Source organism: Branchiostoma lanceolatum, chromosome 17, assembly GCF_035083965.1.
Source record: "Branchiostoma lanceolatum isolate klBraLanc5 chromosome 17, klBraLanc5.hap2, whole genome shotgun sequence".
In the NCBI taxonomy this organism is placed as follows: Eukaryota; Metazoa; Chordata; class Leptocardii; order Amphioxiformes; family Branchiostomatidae; genus Branchiostoma; species Branchiostoma lanceolatum.
In genome coordinates, this window is record NC_089738.1 from 8,429,917 (window position 1) to 8,452,290 (window position 22,374).

The following is a 22,374-nucleotide window of genomic DNA, read 5'->3' on the forward strand; positions in this document are numbered from 1 at the left end:
TGATTTAGACAAGTCTCTCTTCTATAGCATACTACATAAGTACATGTCAGGATCAAAATGGAGTCATTGTACGATTCTTGTTCAGCACCAAGGACAGGGATAATACTAGTGACTTTTAAAGGCAAATAGACATGTAGCGTTTTAATAAAGGTGATCTTTAGATGTTGATTTAGTATCTCTTCTACAGCATAGTACACACATACATCTAAGGATTTAATGGAGCCATTGCACATGATTCTTGTTCAGCACCAAGGACAGGGATAATACACTAAGATGTTGTAAAGCATGGAGTGCAGAGCTTTCATTATATACGTATCAATAGAAAAAGGGTAGAACACACACAAACATCACCACGTTTTGGATAATCTCTCTTCCATTGCGAATCATTTAATGCAATTATTCAATAAACTTTGCCACAGATTCAGCCTCAACCAATACGCTCCTAATATAAATACATGACTACCACTGGAATCTACACATTTGGTAGCTATGCAGGAGCAGTTCTAGGAAACTACATCCTTTGAACATAAGCTTCAATTCCAGCTCTAGCTATGCTTACAATAACACTTCCCAATTATCAAATTGCATTGGGATCTTGCAGCAGTCCAGATCAAATTGCAAAGGAAATATTATTGGGACAAGCTTGACGAATTTTACTTAATTTCACAATCATTTGAATCAAAACCTTTTTATTCATGTGTTGCAATTTATGTCATATCTTCAGAGACATACAACATGTAGTCCCATCAGTAAGCGGAACTGAAGTAACTGCCAAGGGGACAAAACTTAAAGGTGGGAACCTAAAAGTATGACTATACAAAAAAAAGAGTTTTCGTCAGTTTTCCTGGCTATTTTATTGCATGAACTCACTCCAATATCTAATGCATGGATACTATGCATTTTCCTCAACCACACAAAGGAAAAATTTCCTTAGGAGTCCATCAACCATTAATTTTAATCCTTTTCCTTTCTAATTGTTGTTGATTTTGTACCATCAACTTCTAAAGAATTGTGTAGACATATAATGAAATATTTTAGCAAAATCAAAATAAATATAATCATCTAGATTCTGTGCAATACTTTATGAAACATTTGAACTCAAGGAAAATACCATACTATTGAATTTAGTATAATGCAAAATGCTTGCGAGATTCTAAAATTGTCAGATGACAAATACAATGTGCATAATTAGCAGCAAATTACACTGTAGGCAATCTAAATTTAAAGGTATTCAATTCATGGCTTATACATATAATATCATAAGAATAGACATAAATCTATCACAATCAGTCAAGTTATAACCTACCTATTAATCAACGCTGATAATCCTCCATATAATAAATCCAGCTAATAAAGCGATTAACGTGATAGCTCCTAAAGATAATTATATCTTACTGTTTATTTGAATTCTTGAAGACATAGTATTCAGTTAGGTTGGTTTTCTTTTGTTTCATTGTATAGTTGTGGCATTTTTAGTCCTCTCTTGACCAAGAGGTACAGTATAAACAAGTTGCAAGTTGCTTGCTTCTCAAATAGAGCAAATATTTCTTGATTTAGCATTTTAGTTGACAAAAGGTTTACTTGAATATGTAGTCCCTATGCTTAAACGCAAGAAATTGAATACATGTACATTAATGGGATGCACTTGCCATGGAATTAACTTTGATTTTACATAATGAAGTCAATTTTTCAACATGGGGCAGGGAAGATTTATGAAAAATAATTCATACTGTGAATGAGTCAAATTTTTCGTTATTTCTTCTTGGACTTCACATATTTTTCTTGCACAAGCACCTTTTTGAGCGGAAATGGAAGAGGCATGGATAAGAAGTTATACAGAATTTATGTGGTATGAGAAGTGCTTGTCTAGTACTGGCCATTCTTACTTTTCCATGTTGTATTTGGGATAACTTACCTAAATTGACTCAAGAATACTGACAGTTGTACATGTACAAAAAGTAGGTAAAATGTAACGTAGGGCACAACAGCAAAGATTTCACTGCTATGTGTGTCGAACTATAGCATGAGCCCAGAAAAGTCTAACTGTAGCACTAGTCTATCCATTGACAATGGCTTGTTTCAATTCATCACTTCATCCAAGGAATTGAAGTACGGTTTTCGGCTTGCCTGTGTTTCTGTGATTTGGACAGTTGGACGAAATGCATTGTTGCATTGCATATGAGACAACTCTGCATTGGATATGAGACAACCTATCCAAAGTATTGAGTCAAGAATACTGACAGTTGTATACATGTACAAAAGGTAGATGAAATGTATTGTAGGGCACAACAGCAAAGATTTTACTGCCATGTGTGTCAAACTATAGCATGAGCCCAGAAAAGTCTAACTGTAGCACTAGTCTATCCATTGACAATGGTTTGTTTCAATTCATCACTTCATCCAAGGAATTGAAGTACGGTTTTCGGCTTGCCTGTGTTTCTGTGATTTGGACAATACGGAATGCATTGTTGCCAAACATTCTAAGAGCTGCTATACTCTAGTCTGCCATATCTGATTGCCTTCTTACAGATGCAAATACATGTACGAACAATTTGTAACAATTAGGCTTACTCTACTGAGCACCAGTGGATCATGCGAAAGACAGTATAAAAGTCCTTATGTTGAATGTCAAGCATCATCTGCAAAGTTGTGTAGGAAAGAAAAACCTGAGTCTTGTGGCTATTTGGACTGAAATACTTGAATGGCAATCTGCTTTAAACACCAACCTTATCCTCATTAGCATACACAAATGCCTTAGGTTTACCCTATTTGATAATTCTCAAGTTTTCTGTTTTTTTACAAGTATCAAGCGAGGACCCCAAGAGTGAGAAAATCATTGGACTATGACAAGAAATTGTTTTTTGGGCTTATAACCAAACAATGCCACAATAACCAGTATGAATTTTGAGCATAGAAATAGAATGTGCTGAGGAAAGTAAAAAGGTAGCTCTTTTGTGGAAGGACTTTTTATAAGGACTAGTTGTTGGAAGATAAAACTTAGAGAGCAGTTCATGTCCGTTGGAGGAAATATCCATATAGACCAATCCCATAGTCCATCTCAGTTGATACATATACATTGTAAATGCATTAACAAATAGTACAAATGTGAACAATTTGACAGAGGTGCAGCCACTCTCTTATTGGTTGAACTACTAACTTTGATTGACAGTTGGGATTGGTCTATTGCTGCTTTGATAAAGACAAAAGTTTTTTTTCTTCAGAAAGTACAAACGAACTTTCTTCTGAGGATCTGAATAATTTGATGATCCTGCAAAAACACTTGAGGAAATTTTTCTTTAATACAATTTTTTTACCATTAGTTCTAAGGAATTTGCTTTTTAAGAAACAATTTTGCTATTGCAATTTCAGGGTAGTTGTTTTGTTTCAACTATAATGTTACTTCAAGGGGGATATCACATTGTAGAAATATAAACCTAACTCTTGATTTGAGCGTCCAGTTTCTTCTGAATATTCTCGAAGCGGTCCAACCCGGTGAAGTCGATCTCGCCACGCTCCCAGGCGCGTCGGTGATCCTCTGATGACACGTGCGCCGGCGAATCACCTCCGTAAACTTGTAGCTGGGCCAGCTGGCCGGTAAGGTCCTAGAAAATCCAAAAGGAGAAAATTAGCATATCCTCTGAGTCAGTGCGACCTCTAACCTTTGTACCCAATGTGGCTTCCCTGTCTCTTCTAAGTGCTGAACTTTGACATTTGACCCGGCTAAATCAGTGGATTTTCAAGGTCATGTGAGACTCACATTAGGAATGAATGATAATCTTTATGTCATCAGAAAATTAAAGTTTAATCATGTTAAATGTTGGTTTGAACGAATTCAGGGTCAGTGCAGCGTTACTTTGTCTTGCAGAAGCATACTACGAGACTCAGTATTATGCTTGGCTTGCAATAGGTGCTGCAATTTGTGGAATGCAAGACGATTGGCTGAGTGCCAAGGTCAGAGTTCAAAGGTCAGCAGGTCAAACTGTTCCTGCCTGCAGCAAACTCCAGAGTTTCCACACATATCACAGGTACAGAGCACCAAATAAGTGCGTCTAGATCCAAATATGGATCTAAAATTTCCACACATGTCACAGATACAGAGGACCAAATAAGGACATGTAGATTCAAACTTGATACAAGGCACCAAATACAAGGGCATCTACATGTAGATCCAAATAAGGATGATTTTTACACTGTAGATATTAGCAACATTTAAAACCACGGTCAGTGCGGTTCCATCTCTCTAGGCTTTGTGATTTCTGTAAGTTTAAGGTACAACGTGTGCACGCTAAATCCAAATTCACCATAATTTATAAATTCATAATGTTATCTAATCTCAAAAGTAAAACGAAAAATACTGTAAAAAAAAATTCTGTGAAACCTTCAAGATGTTTGCCAAATCCCATGCTCCCACCTGTCAACAGTAGGGAAAAAAAAGAAGAAAAAAAGTAAAAAAAAAGTGAAAAATGATCTTCAAGTTTGTGAACTGTGAAAAGTTGTTTGATAGCTGTTTTAAACAGGTTATATAGCATGGATCCGTCTGTACGACTTTATATGTGCTTGTGACACTTGGTTTTGTGGCAATGATCTTGTACAATCATGGATATTTGGGGAATGAAGCTTGCCCAGGAACAACTTTCACCACTGTGATCAAAAGTTTGAAAATGCAACTGTAAAAGACCACACTCCTGATGAAAAAAAATGTCTGCAAGAAAAAATGAAAAGATTGTCAAAAGTTTTGCCTGCAGTACCGGTAATGCTGTGAAATAATAGGACCATGGAAGTATTTTGATAGCCTTGCCCAAAATACCTTTGCTCAAGGAACGAACGCAAACAAATTTTTAACTGTCAAGAGGAAGACATGTTGAATGCAGTTCAAACAGTTGCGATTTTCAGAAGATAAAAGCACTATCCGTCTTAGTATCATATATCATAGGTAAAAAAGGGTGCATTGGGTCTATTCTAGATCTAAGCTACAAGTGTGTGGTCTTCTACAATGTAAGTTGAAAATACCTCAAATTGAATGTTTCAAACACCTACATGTACTAACTAAATTGTGACATGGCCAGAATTAAAGATCAGATGCTGTCATAACATGACCTGATTTTACACTTCAAGTACTTAATCATATTAAACAAAAATTGTTAACATTACCTCTGTCAAAAAAAGTTAATGATGATTCACAATAGATAATTTCTGGACCTTGTCACAATGGCGTCCTTTTTTTCATTTCATACTTAAGATGAATTCAATGTTTAAAAAAATGTATATCAATGCATGTTTTGTTTTGATGTTATGACAGCACAGCACTTCTAAGTTCACTCAAAGAGCTACACAATGTACGGGTTTCCAATGGAATGGTGGAGAGTTATCCTGTGATATGAGTGAAGTCTGCAGCAAGCAGCAAAGCTGGTGTGTGATGACAGGGGAATCATTCCACATATCGTCTAAGAAAACACATGAAACCCTACACTCTACATAATATACAACATAGTCAAACAATACTTTCTTTTTGTAGATGAGGCATCCATACATATTAGTAACTTCAGTTTCAGGACTGTCAAAGATTCATCTCTTCAAGAGAAAACCATTGCCCCACCCCCAGAAAAAAGAAAGACGGAAAAAAAGATGAATTGTCACTGGTAGAGAAATCGACATTTTCTCACAGTCCTTGGTCGGTGTATATAGATCCCTTCTCTACCAAACACAACTCAAGTCAACACAACTGAACGACACTGTCGAAGAACAACAAAATCTTGAGTACAAAGAGTGCGAAGCGGTACAAAGTCGCAAAGCCGGAACAGGTAGGGGGGCAGCGAAGCGGGTACGAAGCTGCGGCAGCGTGTCGGTTTCTACGCAATACCTCTGCCGTGTCCCCGAGGGAGGACACTCCGGACGTGTCTACGGGCGTGTCATCACACAACGTCGACTGTGATTCCGAGCTCTCATCTCCCTCTGACAACGACAAACACTCTGACTGGGACTGGTCCTCAAACTCATTCCCATGATGCACTGGCTCCTCTATCCCATCATCCTCTTTAATCTCATTCCCATGATCCTCTGGCTCTTCTATCCCATGATCCTCCTCAAAATCATCCCCATGGTGCTCTGGCTCTTCTATCCCATCATCCTCTACTTCAGAATCAGAGTTATCGTGTGGTTGTTCCTGCGGCAAGTAGGGTGCGTGTGGGGGAGGGGTGTCAAAGTCCCTACCCTGGTCGTCCTTCCCATCATGCACTGGGGTGAAATGTTTTCTGGGAGGGGTTGGCGGATGCCATGGAGGAAAGCGGCGTGGACTTTGCGGCAGCGGAATCCTATCCGGGGCTCTATCCTACGCAAAGTCCAAGCAAACATACTATGTATACGGTATGACAGATGTACATGCATGCATGTCGGATATCTGCCGTTAAAGTTGAACAGCATGTTTATCAAACAATGCACTGAACAACTATACAACGTCAAGATTTAGGGAAAGACAAGCAGAAGAAGGAATTATGTATTATATATGGTTATGAATTTTCATTGTTAAAAAGCTAAAGATTATGCACATAGCCTTCTGTTTTTTAAATTTTCTGTAAAATTTATGCAACAAAACGTTTTCCGAAGCATTAACATTTATGACGAAATATGAAATCAATGAATGGCACCACAGGTAAAAGTCTTCACAACTGCATCTTTAGTAAATTTGTACAAGACATTTACATCTGATAAATCACTAACTAATCTTACCTCTAGATCTACATGTACAACACCATGGGGATATAATTAATGGTCTTACTTGCAGAAAATTATTGGAAGCTGGTATGATCAAATACAGTCAAACCTGGTCTCAGCAACCACTCAAGGGATTTAGAAAAATTTTTCTGAGGAGGAGTGGTTGCTACAGACAATGGGTTGGTTGGCTGGATATACATTCTAACTGTTTATCAACTGAATCGGTATCTTTACCATTGTATTCCCATTGTGAAGATTACATGATTGTGTGTATCCGAAAATGTAAATGTTTCTAATCCTGGTGTTAAAATATGAAATTAAAGGCTGTCGATGTCGGTGCCTGCAGAAATTTTTAATTTAAAGGCACCCAGAGCATTTTATGAGGCTCGAAAACTGGAAATATTCTAGTTGCTGTAATCTTTATGAAATTGACATTTAATGCCACTGTTTACCACATTTGCGTACCGATGTCTTATCAAAAGTGCTCAAAAGCGGCACAAAAATAAGCTACATGGTGATCTTTTAGTATCACGCGCCTAGTGTAAATAGACTGATACCATAGCCCCGCCCACCACCGTCAAAACGTAGAAATGCAAAATTAAAACATAAAAATGTAAATATTTGACGGACATGCAGTCACTCTCTCATTGGTTGAACCGCTAATTGTGATGGACAGTCAGGATCAGTCTATTAAGGCTTGGATTTTCTATCAGTTTTCACAACACAACGACATCGTATCTTTGCTCCTTTAATGTCGATATGTAATGGTATAGTGTTATTGAAACTTACTATGTGTAGGAATTACTAGAAATTGGATTTTTTTATTCAAGTTTCAAGCCTCATTAAATGCTCTGGATGCCTTCAAAATGGCTGCTGCTGGGCTTGGTGCTGCTGTCAATCAATTTTGATTGTTCAGTGGGGTAGTGTTTGCTGGTTGGTTAAGACCGTTGGTTGATTAGCAAAGGGTCTTGATACATGTATGTAAAACAGGACAGAACTGTTTTAATGTGGCTTGTGACTGGAGGTGGTTGGCTGCCCAGCTTTGACTGTATCCACAAAGAGGCATCATTGGTCAAGACGCAACAAAATCATGACACATATGCAAATGAAGCTGAAATTAGCTTTGTGCGCTGGAAGCTGTTCTTGCGCAAATGAATGTTAATTAAGCATTAATCAACAAGCTCACATCAGACCACCACAAAGGCACTGCAAAGCTGTTAATAAAAGAAGCTCAGATTGGCGTGGAAAAAAAATCGTCATACTGAGACACTTGAAATTAATAGATTTCCACACAAAAGAAAGGAATTAAAAGAAAGAAATTTGGTTCGAGTGTCGTTCGTAAAGATTAGTTCAATGTCACTTATAGTTAGACCCTTAAGAGATTATCTTAGTAAGTAGATACACATCACTTATGAATAATAATCATTTGACTATGATTATGCTGAAGTTCAGGGCTGGAAATATCTTTTCAGCATACCTGAATTTACTCTCACCTCATTGTCTCGTAGTAATTCTAAGAAGCAAATATTTGCAATGCTGGCATGGTAAGACCGTAGCAAAATCCAGGACCACTTTCCAATGATTTGTCTGGCTTGGTTAGGATACAAACAGCAAGCAAAAATTTCAATTCTTTGTTTGCTTGCTTTTTTACCTATGGGTATGATATCAGCAATTAGTTCACTAACTTAGAAGTGTTTCGAGCCCTGCAGAATATAATGCTCAAAAACCAGTCAGAAAGTGTACATTACTGAATCACACCACGCATTGCAAAGATCAGAAGCTAAGTCTTGTTAGAAAACTGCAATAAGTTCACAAATGTTTCATATAACACTGGTCTTCAAATTTGTTCAGATATTAGAAATTTGGAAAATTCAATTAAATTTAATCCAGATAATTGATATCAATCATTCACATACTTCAAAAGACATACTGTAAATGTGGAAATGTTTGCGGTGGTTTTAAGTTCGCGTCTGAAATAATAGTAGCGCTACAGTCACCCAATGGAATGGCTTTTCGTGGTGGTTTCAAGTTTGCGTTAAGAGCTCACCACTGCAAACATTTCTGCATTATTTACAGTAGTTGTCTGATCCGACATATACAGCTCAGCGCATTTAAGTTCGCGTGGTTTTTATTTCGCGCTAAGGCAAAAATGGAGTGTTTGCGGTGGTTTTAAGTTTGCAGCAGCGCTATTGTCACATACTGCTACAATATTGGACAAAAACGTTCGCGGTGGTTTTAAGTTTGCAGTAAACCGTAAACCGTGAACATAAAACCACCCCGAACATTCCTGCATTTACAGTATCAGATGTCCAAATTACGAACTTCTCAAATTTTCTCCAGTGTTACATGAAATTGATATATAGATATTATACGAATGTTAGTGGAAGAATAGATAGTTACTGGGGGAAGCTACAAGAGGAGGGTACAAGTCACAAACCTGGGTATCTCCCACATGGTCACCAGAGAGGAGCTGGACAGTGGACATGACAGGTGGTTGGTTAATGAAGAAGCTACACTGTACCTGTGTGCTATGTTAGGGACAAATGTATGTGATTTGGGTATATTCAACCTTAACCAATACATGCAAGAAGTCAGGCTTTTTTCTAAAACTGAGTGCATTATGATAGTACTAGTACTAGTACATGGATTTTATTCATGCATTATAAAGAAATGAAGAATCCAGGCATACAATTACATATTATATATCATATGACTTTGTATGCTACTAGTAATGTTGTACTGTGAAAGAGGTTGGAATATACACAAGTATATGTACTACATTTTATACGTTGTTACTGTAGTGGCGTTCCAAAGACACAATTTGCATGCGTTTAGAAGCAAATATGCAAGATGACTTTAGAACAGTCTGGTTTCCGTGTGCAAACAAAATGCATCATTGATGTATGGTATGATATACACAATAGACGAATTTGAACCACACAGACTGCATGCTAGCTGGTTTCGTCACGGGGGATTTTGCTCACAAACTGTCTATGTCATCGCACACGGCCGTCTATGGAATATGAAACCATATATGCTATGCTATAGCATACTGCAGATTTGAGAATAATGATTAACTAGCATTCTTGCAAAACTGCACACAGTACTACTATACCATAAGGCTCGCCCCTGAGGCGTCGCCAAAAAAACTTGAGACCGACCTGTCCCTGCCCCTCCAGCAGTGGTTTGACCCTGTTCATGAAGACGTCCCACCATGCCTGGAGGAAGTCCATGTGGTGTGGGGGGAGGGTAGAGTCCTGGTTAGGGTGGGGCTTCACCGTGCCCGACCTCGAGTCGTACTGGTGGTGCCACGGCTTGATGGGGCCGATGAAATGGACTATTTTCACATCCCCTCCAAATCTGGCGGAAACAAAAACATCCTCTCAAGAACTATCACACACACAACACTATCATTACAGCTCTAACTTGAAAATCTACTTGTCAGTATTATATAGCATGTGTAGACCAGTGGTGAGCAACTCTGCCTCTGGACCAAGAGGTTAGGGGTTTGAATCCTGACTGTTGTCGCTCACCCAATATGCACACTACTGGAAAGGGTTGCAGTCGTTAGGACAGGAGGCATTCCACTGTTCATTGTACTTGTCGAAAAGAGCTAGGGGAATTTCCTCGGCACAGGGAACATGTAGAAACTGTACATAGCATCTGTCACGACCAGTGGAAGAATATAGCTCTTTAGTGAGCTAAGCTGTTTTGGGATCACTTTCATTTTCACTGCATTCATACAGGTGTATGGAAGAAAGTCATAATTCACAAACTATACCTTTTTTAGCAATGTATATTGCCTGCATTTAAACCACCTACATTGACTGCACAATTTAATGTCTACTAGGTTTGCAATGGAAAAGGTGTTTTGATTCATCGCCACAAGAAAATCATTCTACACATTCGTATGACACATGATCAACCATGAAATTGAAACAAAACCATGAAACAGAAAATTCTTGCTCATACTGAATCTACTCTTCCAAGACTGTATACAAGATTTAATAAGTGTATGATGTATGGTACTGCCTTACCTGTTAAAGGCGGGTAGGTAGGAGTAGTGTATAGTAGACGTCATGTTGTACAAGAATGACAGGTGACGAGAGATGTCTTTAGTTCCCCAGTCACTGAAAAAGGTATTCAACAGACCCTGGTCTCCTCCTGAAAACACATACAAACATGAACATGTCTCAAGAACATTCCATTTTTCCTTATCTCATCTCTCTCATTTTCAGCATGCATCTAGACCTAAAAAACTTCTAACATTAAAATCATTCAATCAAATGGAGTCGGACTAACTATATGTCAGCCATAGCTAGTTTTAGAGGAGAGGGGCTGTATATAGGACATGACCAACACTTTTAAGAACCTTCCTCTTTTTGCTTTTGCAAAATTACACTGAATGGCATTTCATCACTAAGAGGGGTTGTGTTCCAGATCCTGTGCAAATAGATTAAATCAAACAGCTCAGTCTTACACAGTCTTTTCCCCCCTAGAAAAAGCCACCTTCACTACCAAAGTATTTTCACCTTCACCTAGTATGTAGTCCCAACCTCATCTTGAGGGTCGGGGAACAAAGTACCAAATTTCGTTGTTTTTAACGATCTCGCTCAATGCAAGGCCGAGGGTCACTTCTTTAAGCATTGAACTAATTGACAGAATGTGGCTAAGGTGAGAGATAGCAGTGTATGCTTGTAGGTTATAATCGGGGAGAAAGCAGTGGGCTGGGAGGGAGTTCCATAGTTTTGCTGTTCGTGGTGTATTATGCATCAAGGTGCTTTTTACCAGTCATCAAACAAGCAGATAACAAACAGAACAGTTTCTAATGGACATGCATGCTAGCCATGTTTGAAGTGCTAACAATGATAAGGCTGTAGTATGGAATGCACTTGACACAAATCCACGCATCTCACCATCGAAGCTGCCGGTATTCGTGGCGCACTGCAGCAGTGCCTGGTAGGTGTCCTCTGACGGACGGAACACAAACACGCCGGAGTTGAAACAGTCCGGCCAGCCGATATCAGGCACTGCTGACAACTCCTCCTTGTCAAACAGGTCATCAACATTCCTCAGTACCTGATGGGGGTGAAGGAAACAGGTTAGGACCTTCAAATATTAAAAAGTTGAACTCCTTTCTTCAAAAGATGGTGCATAGGGCAGTGCCCATATCTGTTTCAGTGGCCCTTGGGCCTCACAACTCTGTGCAATCACTACAGCAGGGGACTGTTACTGTGTTAGTGGTGTGTGCTCAACCATTACTCTTTCCCTATAATGCTGAGTGCTACGCAGAGAAAGCTGTATTTACAATTTTTTAACCCTTATCTAATTAAGCTGCTGCTCCCGGTTACACCCGGTATGACTCTGCTAGGGATCGAACTCACGACCTACCGTATGCAAGGTTAACACTCTACCCACTAGGCCATTGCATCAGTAATATGGCAAATGTGACTGGGCAATTTCACTGCTTTCTATCAAAACAGAAGGATATTTAGTCCAAGATAGTTGAGTGGCTACCTACAGTTGTATAACAATGAGTTGCGACAACCAATGAACAGGTTACTTTGAAACATGATGGCGTACATGTAGTGTGTTCACTTAAAACAACTTTTATCTGACACCGTGCAACAGATCTTGAGACAGTATACGGAGTAACTGTGACCTTAAAGGCAGTTAGGCCAAGATAGTGGTGGCTACCTTCATGATTGTATATCCCTGAGGTGTGCTACTCCCTATTTGACCGAACTGTTCAACAAATCTTAATGAACACTTTGACACTTCTTAAGACAGGACCACCATTTGTAGAAAAAATGTTAAATTCCTACAGATATATCATTTTGATATTTTAGAGATCCAGCCCTATCTTAAAGTGTTTCAATAATTTCAATGATTGTTAATGACCAGAATCTTAAGAAGTAATACCAACATAACTCAGACTGAACAAGTCTACAAGCAAGATGGAACATTGACTACAGATTTCAAATATTTCAAAGACCTACCATAGTGTCAGCATCTAAGAAGACTGCCTTGGTGTAGTTGGTGAGTCTCCAGCAGTGCAGTTTGGTGAAGGTGATGCCGAGTTCAGGCCTGGACAGGAGGGCCAGTTTCTCCGTGTCACCGCTGTCCACCACATCCACCGTGTGTACGTCATCGTACACCTTACTCAGCTGTTCTCTGGGGGAAAACAGTGGTGCACCTTAAAAAACTGCTTGGGTCATGTGGCGTAACATCAGGGTTTTCGGCCAAGAACGCAGGGGTCCTGGGTTTGAATCCCCTGACGCCACCGATCTTGTGCCCTTTGGAAAAAGGCACTTTGCACGACTTTCCCACTCCACCCGTACCCAAGTGTAAAAAACAGGTATATCATTATGTGTGGATCACGATACCAGCAATAGCTACCTGTGTCCCATGTGTATTGCACTGTTGCAATTCCAATAATATTAAAAAAAAATATTTTAAAAACTGCATAAAGTTTAAGTGGGTATTTTACTGGACTGCGGCACATTGGCGGCCTGGCTGCATCCTAAATTGGATTTGTTACCCTTGATTTTATAGTGGGAATATCATGCAAAACGTACAAGTGTGACTAAAAAGACAACAAAGCACACAATGTGTAAAGACAGACAGCAGATATTACGGAGAGACCAAACAGTTACTGTAAAGCTTTCACCGTTTTTTTTGTCTAGGAAATAATTGCAATTCTATCTGTTCCCCAGGGTAATCGGGTGCATTGTCAGGGCATGGGATAGCGCCCCTGTAACCCTCTTTAGAAAAAGCCCTAGTAAAACTTACCTGACATTGTCGGAGACCAGCGGTGTTACCATGATGGCCAGTTTGCGGGTGGTGTGCACAGCCCTGAGGGACTGGCCCAGCACCAACGCACCGAACGAGTAGCTGTCATTGGTCACCAACGTCACGAACGCTTCTTTATCTGAAACATAAAAAAAAGCAACATGGATCAGTGAATAGTTTCATCAGGTTGGTAAGTCACTGAATAAGAAGATTCTTTGTACACAACCAAATGTTTTATTTTTCATTCAACCGATGTTTCGATGACTGACATGTCAAGTAATGTGAGAGAGGCACTATAACACTCACTCACTCACTATTCGGTATAACTCAGTATAAATTACTATAATTATCATATCATCAGTTGTTTATATAATTTTTCAGAGCATATGTATATCATGATGAAAGTGAACTCCTATACAAGAAGCCATTATCTTTAAGAAGACAGAAGTTAACATGCCCCAGTGGTATAATATAATACCTGCTGACCCCAATACATCAACTCCTAATCTAGAACAAGCACAAACTCTCATATAAGGGAGGCCTTATGTTAGCTAGGTCAAGCCTTAAGCCTAAGTCAATGTGTTTGTCTCCTCTGATCCTTGGACTCATTTTTGCTGCTCCAGACGAAAACAAAAATTTGTCCAAGTTGACAGAAACAAGTCATCAGAAGTGCTTAAAAACTTTAATAAAAATCAAGATGAAACCTTCTGAAATATGACCCCAAAAATTTTGAAATAAGAGCATAGAGTATTTCCCAGATAGAAAACATGCCTGCTGCAGACTTCCCTAGATTCCTTGTGTTTTTCATACTTGAAACAGAACTTTGCTCCCTCAAAAGAAGACTAGGAAACTATCCAGAGCTAGTGAGAGCCTTACCCTGCACACGCATTTACAACAAGAACAACTTTACCAAATGATGGGAAAAAATACAATGTATTCAATGTAAAATCTACATATATCTATACAAGCATCAGGGAATTCTGAGCAACCATATACATTGTATGCATAACCTCTATTTTTGGCCATTGACCATATCTAGCCCATTAGCCTTTGATAAACATGCCAATTATTCATTATTACAGTATAATGCAATTACATCTACAATGTATATGCAGCTTGGGAACATGCCCAAGTTTGACATAGTCTGGGAAATATCATCGATGTAGATATCTTATTATGACCCCATACATATAGTTCACGATACTCTGTACAATATCAACTTTCATATAAGCCCACTGCTATTTATAACTTATAACTAACCAATTTGACTAGAATAATATTGCAAACATGCTGGAATAATAACAGTTTGTAAATAAAAGTTATTCATGTCTTCTCTTGATAAACAGGAAAATATGTAATACTAATAGTGGGTGAAAATTCTCTATTTCGTTTTGTGTAGAATTGTAAAATAAAATAGTTTCATCCCATTGCATAAGATTTCAAGCTCAAAATATAGATATTTTGAAAGGTTTTCTTCAAGAGTCTTATAACACCATATCAAAGACTATGCTGATTTAGAAATCATTCTTATCCACCCATATCATCCATTTCAATAATTCAGCATATAGAGGTCGTTGACCCTTTTATCTATGCCAGACAACAGCAAAAATCACTTATCACCTCATCCTATAATATATTCTGGATAACAGCTTCAGGTGTCATTTTAACTGCAGCAGAGATCGATATGTAAGAAATGTGAGATGAATACAGAATAGAAATATTGATGTGGAAACCTGGCGGGAAAGCTTATTTATCAACACTATAGGCAGCCAATTAACAATTCCTATGTGAAGAGATTGCATTGCAAAAAATAACAAGACTATGATGAGTAAGAGTGATATATAAAGCATTGTGGATCTTTTGAAATGACAGGTCAAATTTGAAGAAATGCTTAGAAATTTAAGAATTCCTAACTGTCTTAAGTTTTGCATGAAGGAGTTTTGTACTAAGTTATTGCTTTAAGCGTTGCTTGAATCCAAGAATTGAGAAAAGGAATTCCAAGCTATTATTATTATCATATGTAACGTTACATATTTCCAAACATATCACTTGTCTAGCTTGCAGCATATACATTATTCATAAAGATATACCAAATGCACATGCATCTCTATTGTTAAAAGTGTGGTATTGATTATACATGAAGATAAAGGGATTATCAATAAAATCAAGGTTACTTGAATTGCAGTAAAACTAATCTTCCCCTTGAGTAAAAATGCTAGGATTATAATTTACGATTTTACACAGGTAAATTGAAATGCTAGTCATGTACATGTACTTGTACATGCATGCACAGGAGTGTTCAAATTTAAGTACGGTACATGTAGAAAGAACACAGCATTTCAGCTGCAACACTAGATACACACGATTTACCATTACCTGACGAAGTCATATAAACTCTTTTTAAATCTGAATAATTTAAGCATTATTTGCTCAAACATGACGATGTATCTTTATAATTTCAGAGTCTAAAATACTCAGACAAGCAAACGATCCCTCCGAACATTCAAGTATCCTTCCGAACATTCAAGTACATTTTATATCATGTACCTGAATGTACCAGTCTGTAACCTCCATTAACATTAATCCATTGGGTGACATAAATCCACCACAAAAAGTGGGTTTCAGAGATCACTAGTGCAGCATCCCCATGTATGCACAGCTTAGATATACAGGAGTGCATTATACTGGGGGATGTTGGGTTGGAGATCTGTTTCACCGTATCTTTTCAGGGAATTATGTTTAACTTAAAGTAGATGTTATCCCCCTTAAAAAAAACATATTTAGATACCGCATGCTATCATCACATTCCGCCACAGAACTAGCACAAGAAAGAGCATCGCTACATCATTTATCCATTTCACATCTGCAAACAATGTTTAAAGTACACACCCATTATTGTAGCAGAATCCTTTTGTTGGAACTTCATGTCTGAAATGACGGAGAAAAGATGTCTGGAGCCGCCCCACCCCACTCCTCTCGCATGTCTGGGTCTGTCACGTTCGCCCTGACCTACTTTCTCAGGAATTTGCATAAACGACCCAGTTTGAGACCCACATATGATGAAACATTGACCTAGAAGGAGGGCGACTGTGCGTTTGTACTTGACCAATCAATAATCAAATATGGGTCACAATCTTTCTGTTTTATAACATGTGCCTAAAGACAGGTGTCTCCATGATTGACACTGTCAATCAGCCTTATCATGTCATGTGACACCACACAGATCTAGTCAAGTGGCATACTACCTTTTCAAGGTCGTTTAGGGGACAATGTCCTATTGAAGGTCACCCTGCTCTGAATCTGTCAGGTAACTGGAAATTGCGTCTTCCAATGCAGTCTACACAATATACATGTATTGGGCACAGAAAAATATCATATCCACACAGTACTATTTCACATGGTGTAGGATTTCTATGTTTTCATTTCATACAGCATGTTTACAAAGTATCTTGAGGTATTATATCATTTGTATATGTGGAAATTTATCATCAAATATTGATTTTCAATCCCTTAGCCATACTGTTCTCCCCAAAAAAGAGCTCACAAACTCTACCTTGAATTTCCCATAAATTTAATTTAGCAAGAAACAAATGATAATGTCATGACCTTTTGGAAGGGGGCAGACCTTACTAATAGACTACTGTAAATGCAGAAATGTTCCCGGTGTATTTATGTTCACGGATTTCGCGGCGACCGTTTCACCGCAAACTTAAAACCACCACGAACATTTTTGTCCAATACTGTAGCAGTATGTGACTATAGCGCTGCCGCAAACTTAAAACCACCGCAAGCAGTCCATTTTCGCCTTGTTGCGAAATAAAAACCACTCGAACTTAAATGCATTTACAGTATTCTCCAGAAGCTGACCTTTGACCGATAGGTAAACTATGCTGTACATGTGATAGTCACATGTACACTGCATGTTCTACAGTAAGGGAGTTCCCCAAGGACTTTATGTACTTGTTAGCCAACAGCAAACTTAGGAAATAAGAATGACAATATAAAACCAACAATGCTTTACATAACTCTACATCACATGTACTGTACACACATGTATGCTGCATGTCGCACAGTAAGGGTATTCCCCATGGAATTTTGACCTTTTCTCCAATGGCAAACTTAAGAAATTTCCCATGCTTTATTAGCTGATAAGAATAACATACATCATAAATTGTAACCTCCATTACCATTTATCTGCCACGTTACATACTGTCATGTAAATCTGCCAGTTTTCAAAACAACTTTGGTTTCAGAGATCTCTACATGTATGTATGTAGTGCCCAGGTATGCACAGTTTAGACATACGTGAGTGCATTATACTGGAGGACGTTGGGCTGGAGATCTGTTTGGACTTATCTTTTCAAGGTGGCGGAATTATGTTAGTACATGTAGATGTTACATTACAGACTGTACCAGTACCTGTATGTAAAGAAAAGTATTAACAGTCATTATTTAAATCCATATCCTTGACATTCAAGTCACTAATTATATATGTATAATTTTCAAAAAATAAAAAATACTATAAATCAAGTTGAAATGATTAAGATAACCTGTAGCAGTCTATTACTATTAGTGAACACAGCAAAAATCTTCACCATCCTACAATTTCAGGCATTCATGGAGTGTAAAAAAAAACCCTGTTCAAAATGTCTGATTAACATTCCTGTACATGCATGGCTTCAGGACAGCACACATTAGTGCCACAAGGGAACAATAAGTGAATAACCTGTAAAGCTAACATCTGCTCTGCTTAAGCTAGAGTGATTTGCTTTGCTATTATAGCTACGCAGTATTTCAAAACGAACATGTAAATCTTATATTAGTAGATTATCAACAATTTGTTTGGATATTTCAAAGGTGTGATTAGCAATATTAATATTATTATAAATAGTTTTTTTACAAAAGCACAGTTAAGGGTATAAAATCCTTGCCATTCCCTGTTCTTTCACAAATGTTTGGTTATCAAGAGTTAATCTCTGATCCTTTGTTTCATTTTTATACAAGAGAGATACAGAAATCTGCATGGCAAAAATCTCCCATAACCAACAGTTAAGGCATGCTTCGTTTCTTTACCGTTTACATTTACAGACCACTGAAGTAGAAAGTTGAAGCCGTGTTACAACATTCCTGTCCAATTACTGTTCACCAGACCATAGATACAGACTTTCCTATCTAAAAGTAAAACAGCTGGGTGAACAACAGATCACATGTTAGCAGTAAAGCATACTTTAAAAACAAACTCTTAGTATATACTTTAAAATTCAGTTAGTTTGTGGGTTTGCAATAAGTTCGACATTTTTTAAAAATGTCAGTGTGTGTATGTTCTAATCTAAATCGTTATAATTATATGATTATAATATATAACTTATCTGTTTCATTGCTATATCCACACCATGGGTCCATTTTTTTCATAATCACACAGACCCTCCCTGCATCTGACCAGTTTTGAATATTCTTGTTCTGTTTTCAAAAGTACTAGTACTAGTAGTAGATCTAGATGTCATCAAGATCTACTTTGGATCTCACAAGGCAAAGCAGTCAGACCACAGACTGAGGTCGCAGCATGGAGCTTTTTGTTAATAGAACAATGTGGTTTCACTACAGCTCACGTTTTCAGCCAAGCTCACCGAGTCACCCCTACTCTTCTCGATAAGTTTATTAGGTTCTTTTACGAGAGGTTTGACACTTGAGGCTTGTGCCTGAAGCTCCCTCATACACGGGGCCCCTGGCTTTACCTCACTATCCGCGAAATGACGAATGCAATCCCTTACAACATGCCCGAGCTGGGGCTGATACAAGCAACGTTGAAATGTAAGAAAACACCTGACCACACACAGATTATGACCTCGATTTAGACTTTAAATTACAGATGTATTTTCACATGGTCCAATCCTCATTACATTACATGGTGAAATACTGCACCACCTTTTAAACAAGAAAACACATGTTACCAAATTATGACTGCTGTTCAGTATATAATTTCATAATCAATAAATGTGTATATCCAAAATCTGAAGTCTTGTATAATCATTGACAGTTATGATAAGGCCCATGTGACAATAAACTACTGATCAGCAGTGAGTTAATAATAAACATGGTAACATTGTTATTTTAACCTTGTTATCATGATAACCTTTTTGATTGACAGCGCCGTGGGAGATATACAGGTCATAAGGTCAAAATGAGTCATAAAAATCTATTGTCTGTACTAAATGTTTTCTTTTTATGACAACCGTTCAATAAATAAATACTTGAGAATAAGAGAAAATGCACCAAATATTGTCTGCACTCTAATAAACCTCACCCTCTCAACTCAACCTAAACAAATCATCAGTCACGCATAATCAAATACCCTGAAGGCCAAGTTCCATAAATGGCGTCTGAGTGAGTTAATACACCCCACCATACGGAGACAAACTGGCCAGGTCGTCTCAAAATAGACCGCAAAGAATTGGAAACTTGTACAGTCCGTGCTACACATGCATATACGGACAAGTAATTATATGGTCAACATAATTGCAGTCCCTCTTTGGGGACGTTTAGGTCTCATTAACTTGAAGCGTACAAGCAACTGCAAATATTCTATAGAGGCAGTGAGTGAGTCGACTTTGACAATGACGTAGGAATGGTTACGCAGAAGGGGGTATCAGATTACAAGACAAGTGACCTTCCCTGGATTAAAATAGAAAACTAAGGCACTCTGCCAAGGCAAACATTTCTATAGGCAACGTCTGCAAATGGAATTCTATACCGAGAAGTCATGAGACCTAGAAGTCAGAGACCTTTGCTCATCAAGACATTTGAGAAGATGTTGAATGCACCTTACCATAGGGTATGGGAGGGGATTTTTCTGGGTTGCAATCCTGATGACTAGTTGACTGTAGAGGTGGGAGGGTTCCCTGTTTGTTGATCTGGAAAGGGTTGCTCTTAATACAGCAGGTTGCCCTTCTCAGCAGCAACACAAACCAACCCAACATCATACAACCTCTCCAGGATACAAATAAAAGGAAATCTTAACAAAGAATACGGTAGGAATCATCACTGGAAATATGGTGAGAGATAGAACGTGGTTTGGAGTCACGCGACCTTGACGTAAACGTCGGCGGACGTTGCACCAGGCACGTAGACAGAAAAATAATTAAACAGCCAACGTGCGGTCTACAGACGAGGATGTGCTTAGAATACATTTAGGGATGGCATTTTATATGTTCGTATATGTTTTTCGACTGCATAATTTCTTGGAGTGAAACCAGGAATTGCGTCACGCTGGTGCGTCGACGTAACGACCTCACGTGTTCCAGGAAAAAGCGCGCATTTTCAACGTCAGGTAGGGGGTAGGTATTGATTTACAGTTGGACTTGGACTTGTAGCAGACTACGTAAGTTTAGTGGCCATATGAATTATTGATAGAGGGAGTGTCCTTTGGGACGTGAAACTACGTTATCGCTTGGCGTGTCTGACATTTTGTTGGACGTGAAAAGGCTTGCGTTTCAGTCCGGGGGCTTCAAGAAACAGCTGTAATTTTGACATCTGGCACCTAGGTCGGGCTGGCATCGGCAGACTTTTACCAACCGCACGCGACCACAAAAATCACTGGATTTTCCGTAGATTCGTACGATTTAACTCAAGAAGCTACCACAGAAGCTAACACAAAAGCTGACAACGGCCAGTTTAATCATGTAAAGATGACACTTTGCCCTTTTTATGCACGATTGCTTCCAGCAAAACGTGTCAGTTTGTTCCGCAAAGAAAAAGTGAAACCTACAACTTGAATGAGGAGTACCATGTGTCACACAGAAAAAGTCCTTTCTCTAACGATCAACAAACCGAGACAACTCGAACCACCGACGGAAAAATGCAGTACTATCCCCCTTACCATAAAATACACCTTGATCTTGAAAAACTGGAGCTTTTTATGACAAAAGGGGAGTAAAAACGAGTTCTTCGTCACTCACCTCTCCTCTCGGCAGCCATCTTGGTTTCAGTGTAGTGCAGGACGCATGCGTGGGCCGGTGGATTAGCCAATCAGAAAGCGGGAAACTCCCTGACTCGGTTTACTTATTTCACGCGGGTCAAATCTCTGGAAGGGGGCGTGGTCGGTGATATGTTGTTTTACGGTAGTACAATATTGTATTAGTAACGGGGTGAAATGAGGATGTATCGGGTTTATGATATCAAGAGATATGAAGAAGATTTGTGTGTGCTGCATTTGATTTGTTGAACGCTCGCTGGTGACAACTGTTAGATGTAGCCTATAGAACTATGGATATGATTTTTTTTTTACTGTAGGCCCTTAACACAATCCCCTTTGGACTTACATTGATCAAATACTGTATCCCCTTATTTAGCGCCTGGCGTAGGTCCAACTGGTGGCAAATGGTTGATTCAAATCCGATTAACGTGTTTTCTGTCCTGTCATCGCTTCTAGTTCTGCCAACATGTTTAGGGATGTCGCCGAAAGTACCAAACGTGTCAGTTGCGTTCGAACCTTAAGATCTATACGTAAACGTAACGACAAGTGTAATAGAGACATCTTTTTAATGTCTAATGAACTTTTATGCAAATGGAGGAATATAAGATGCCTTTGGGGGGGTAATTTTCTCTTCCGTCATAGATTATGTTTTCCGTACATTGTAAAATAATATGGTTACACTGATTATCTCCATGAAAAATGGAGATATTGTTGTCTTTTTTAATTGATAATGAAATAGGGTGTAACTTTTTGTGTCATATACAGTAATGCATCTTTTGTGGCAATGTTGTTAGTATGACTTCCTTTATATTACATAATTTCCAATCATAACACAGTGAAGTCCGATTCAATTTCATAACAAACATGCAAACTATTCAATAGATTGAGTTCATTTTCCA

At 38.5% G+C, this 22,374-nt stretch overlaps 1 protein-coding gene across 3 annotated transcripts; it reads right to left on the reverse strand.

Annotated features, from left to right (window-relative positions):
• Positions 1-367: 367 nt before the first annotated feature.
• LOC136422713 (glycogenin-1-like) lies at positions 368-21,548 on the reverse strand. Of its 3 annotated transcripts, none has more exons than XM_066410559.1 (9): positions 21,459-21,548; positions 13,504-13,642; positions 12,711-12,885; positions 11,628-11,790; positions 10,749-10,875; positions 9,873-10,071; positions 9,149-9,181; positions 5,861-6,328; positions 368-3,602 (listed from the first exon to the last, which is right to left on the reverse strand). In XM_066410559.1, exons 1-9 carry the CDS (start codon positions 21,475-21,477, stop codon positions 3,435-3,437), a joined length of 1,491 nt encoding a protein of 496 aa, XP_066266656.1. In that variant the 5' UTR covers positions 21,478-21,548; the 3' UTR covers positions 368-3,434. The 3 variants fall into 3 exon arrangements, with proteins under 3 accessions (XP_066266656.1, XP_066266654.1, XP_066266655.1); XM_066410557.1 differs by lacking the exon at positions 21,459-21,548 and adding an exon at positions 20,330-20,614; XM_066410558.1 differs by lacking the exon at positions 21,459-21,548 and adding an exon at positions 16,393-16,513.
• Positions 21,549-22,374: the final 826 nt, after the last annotated feature.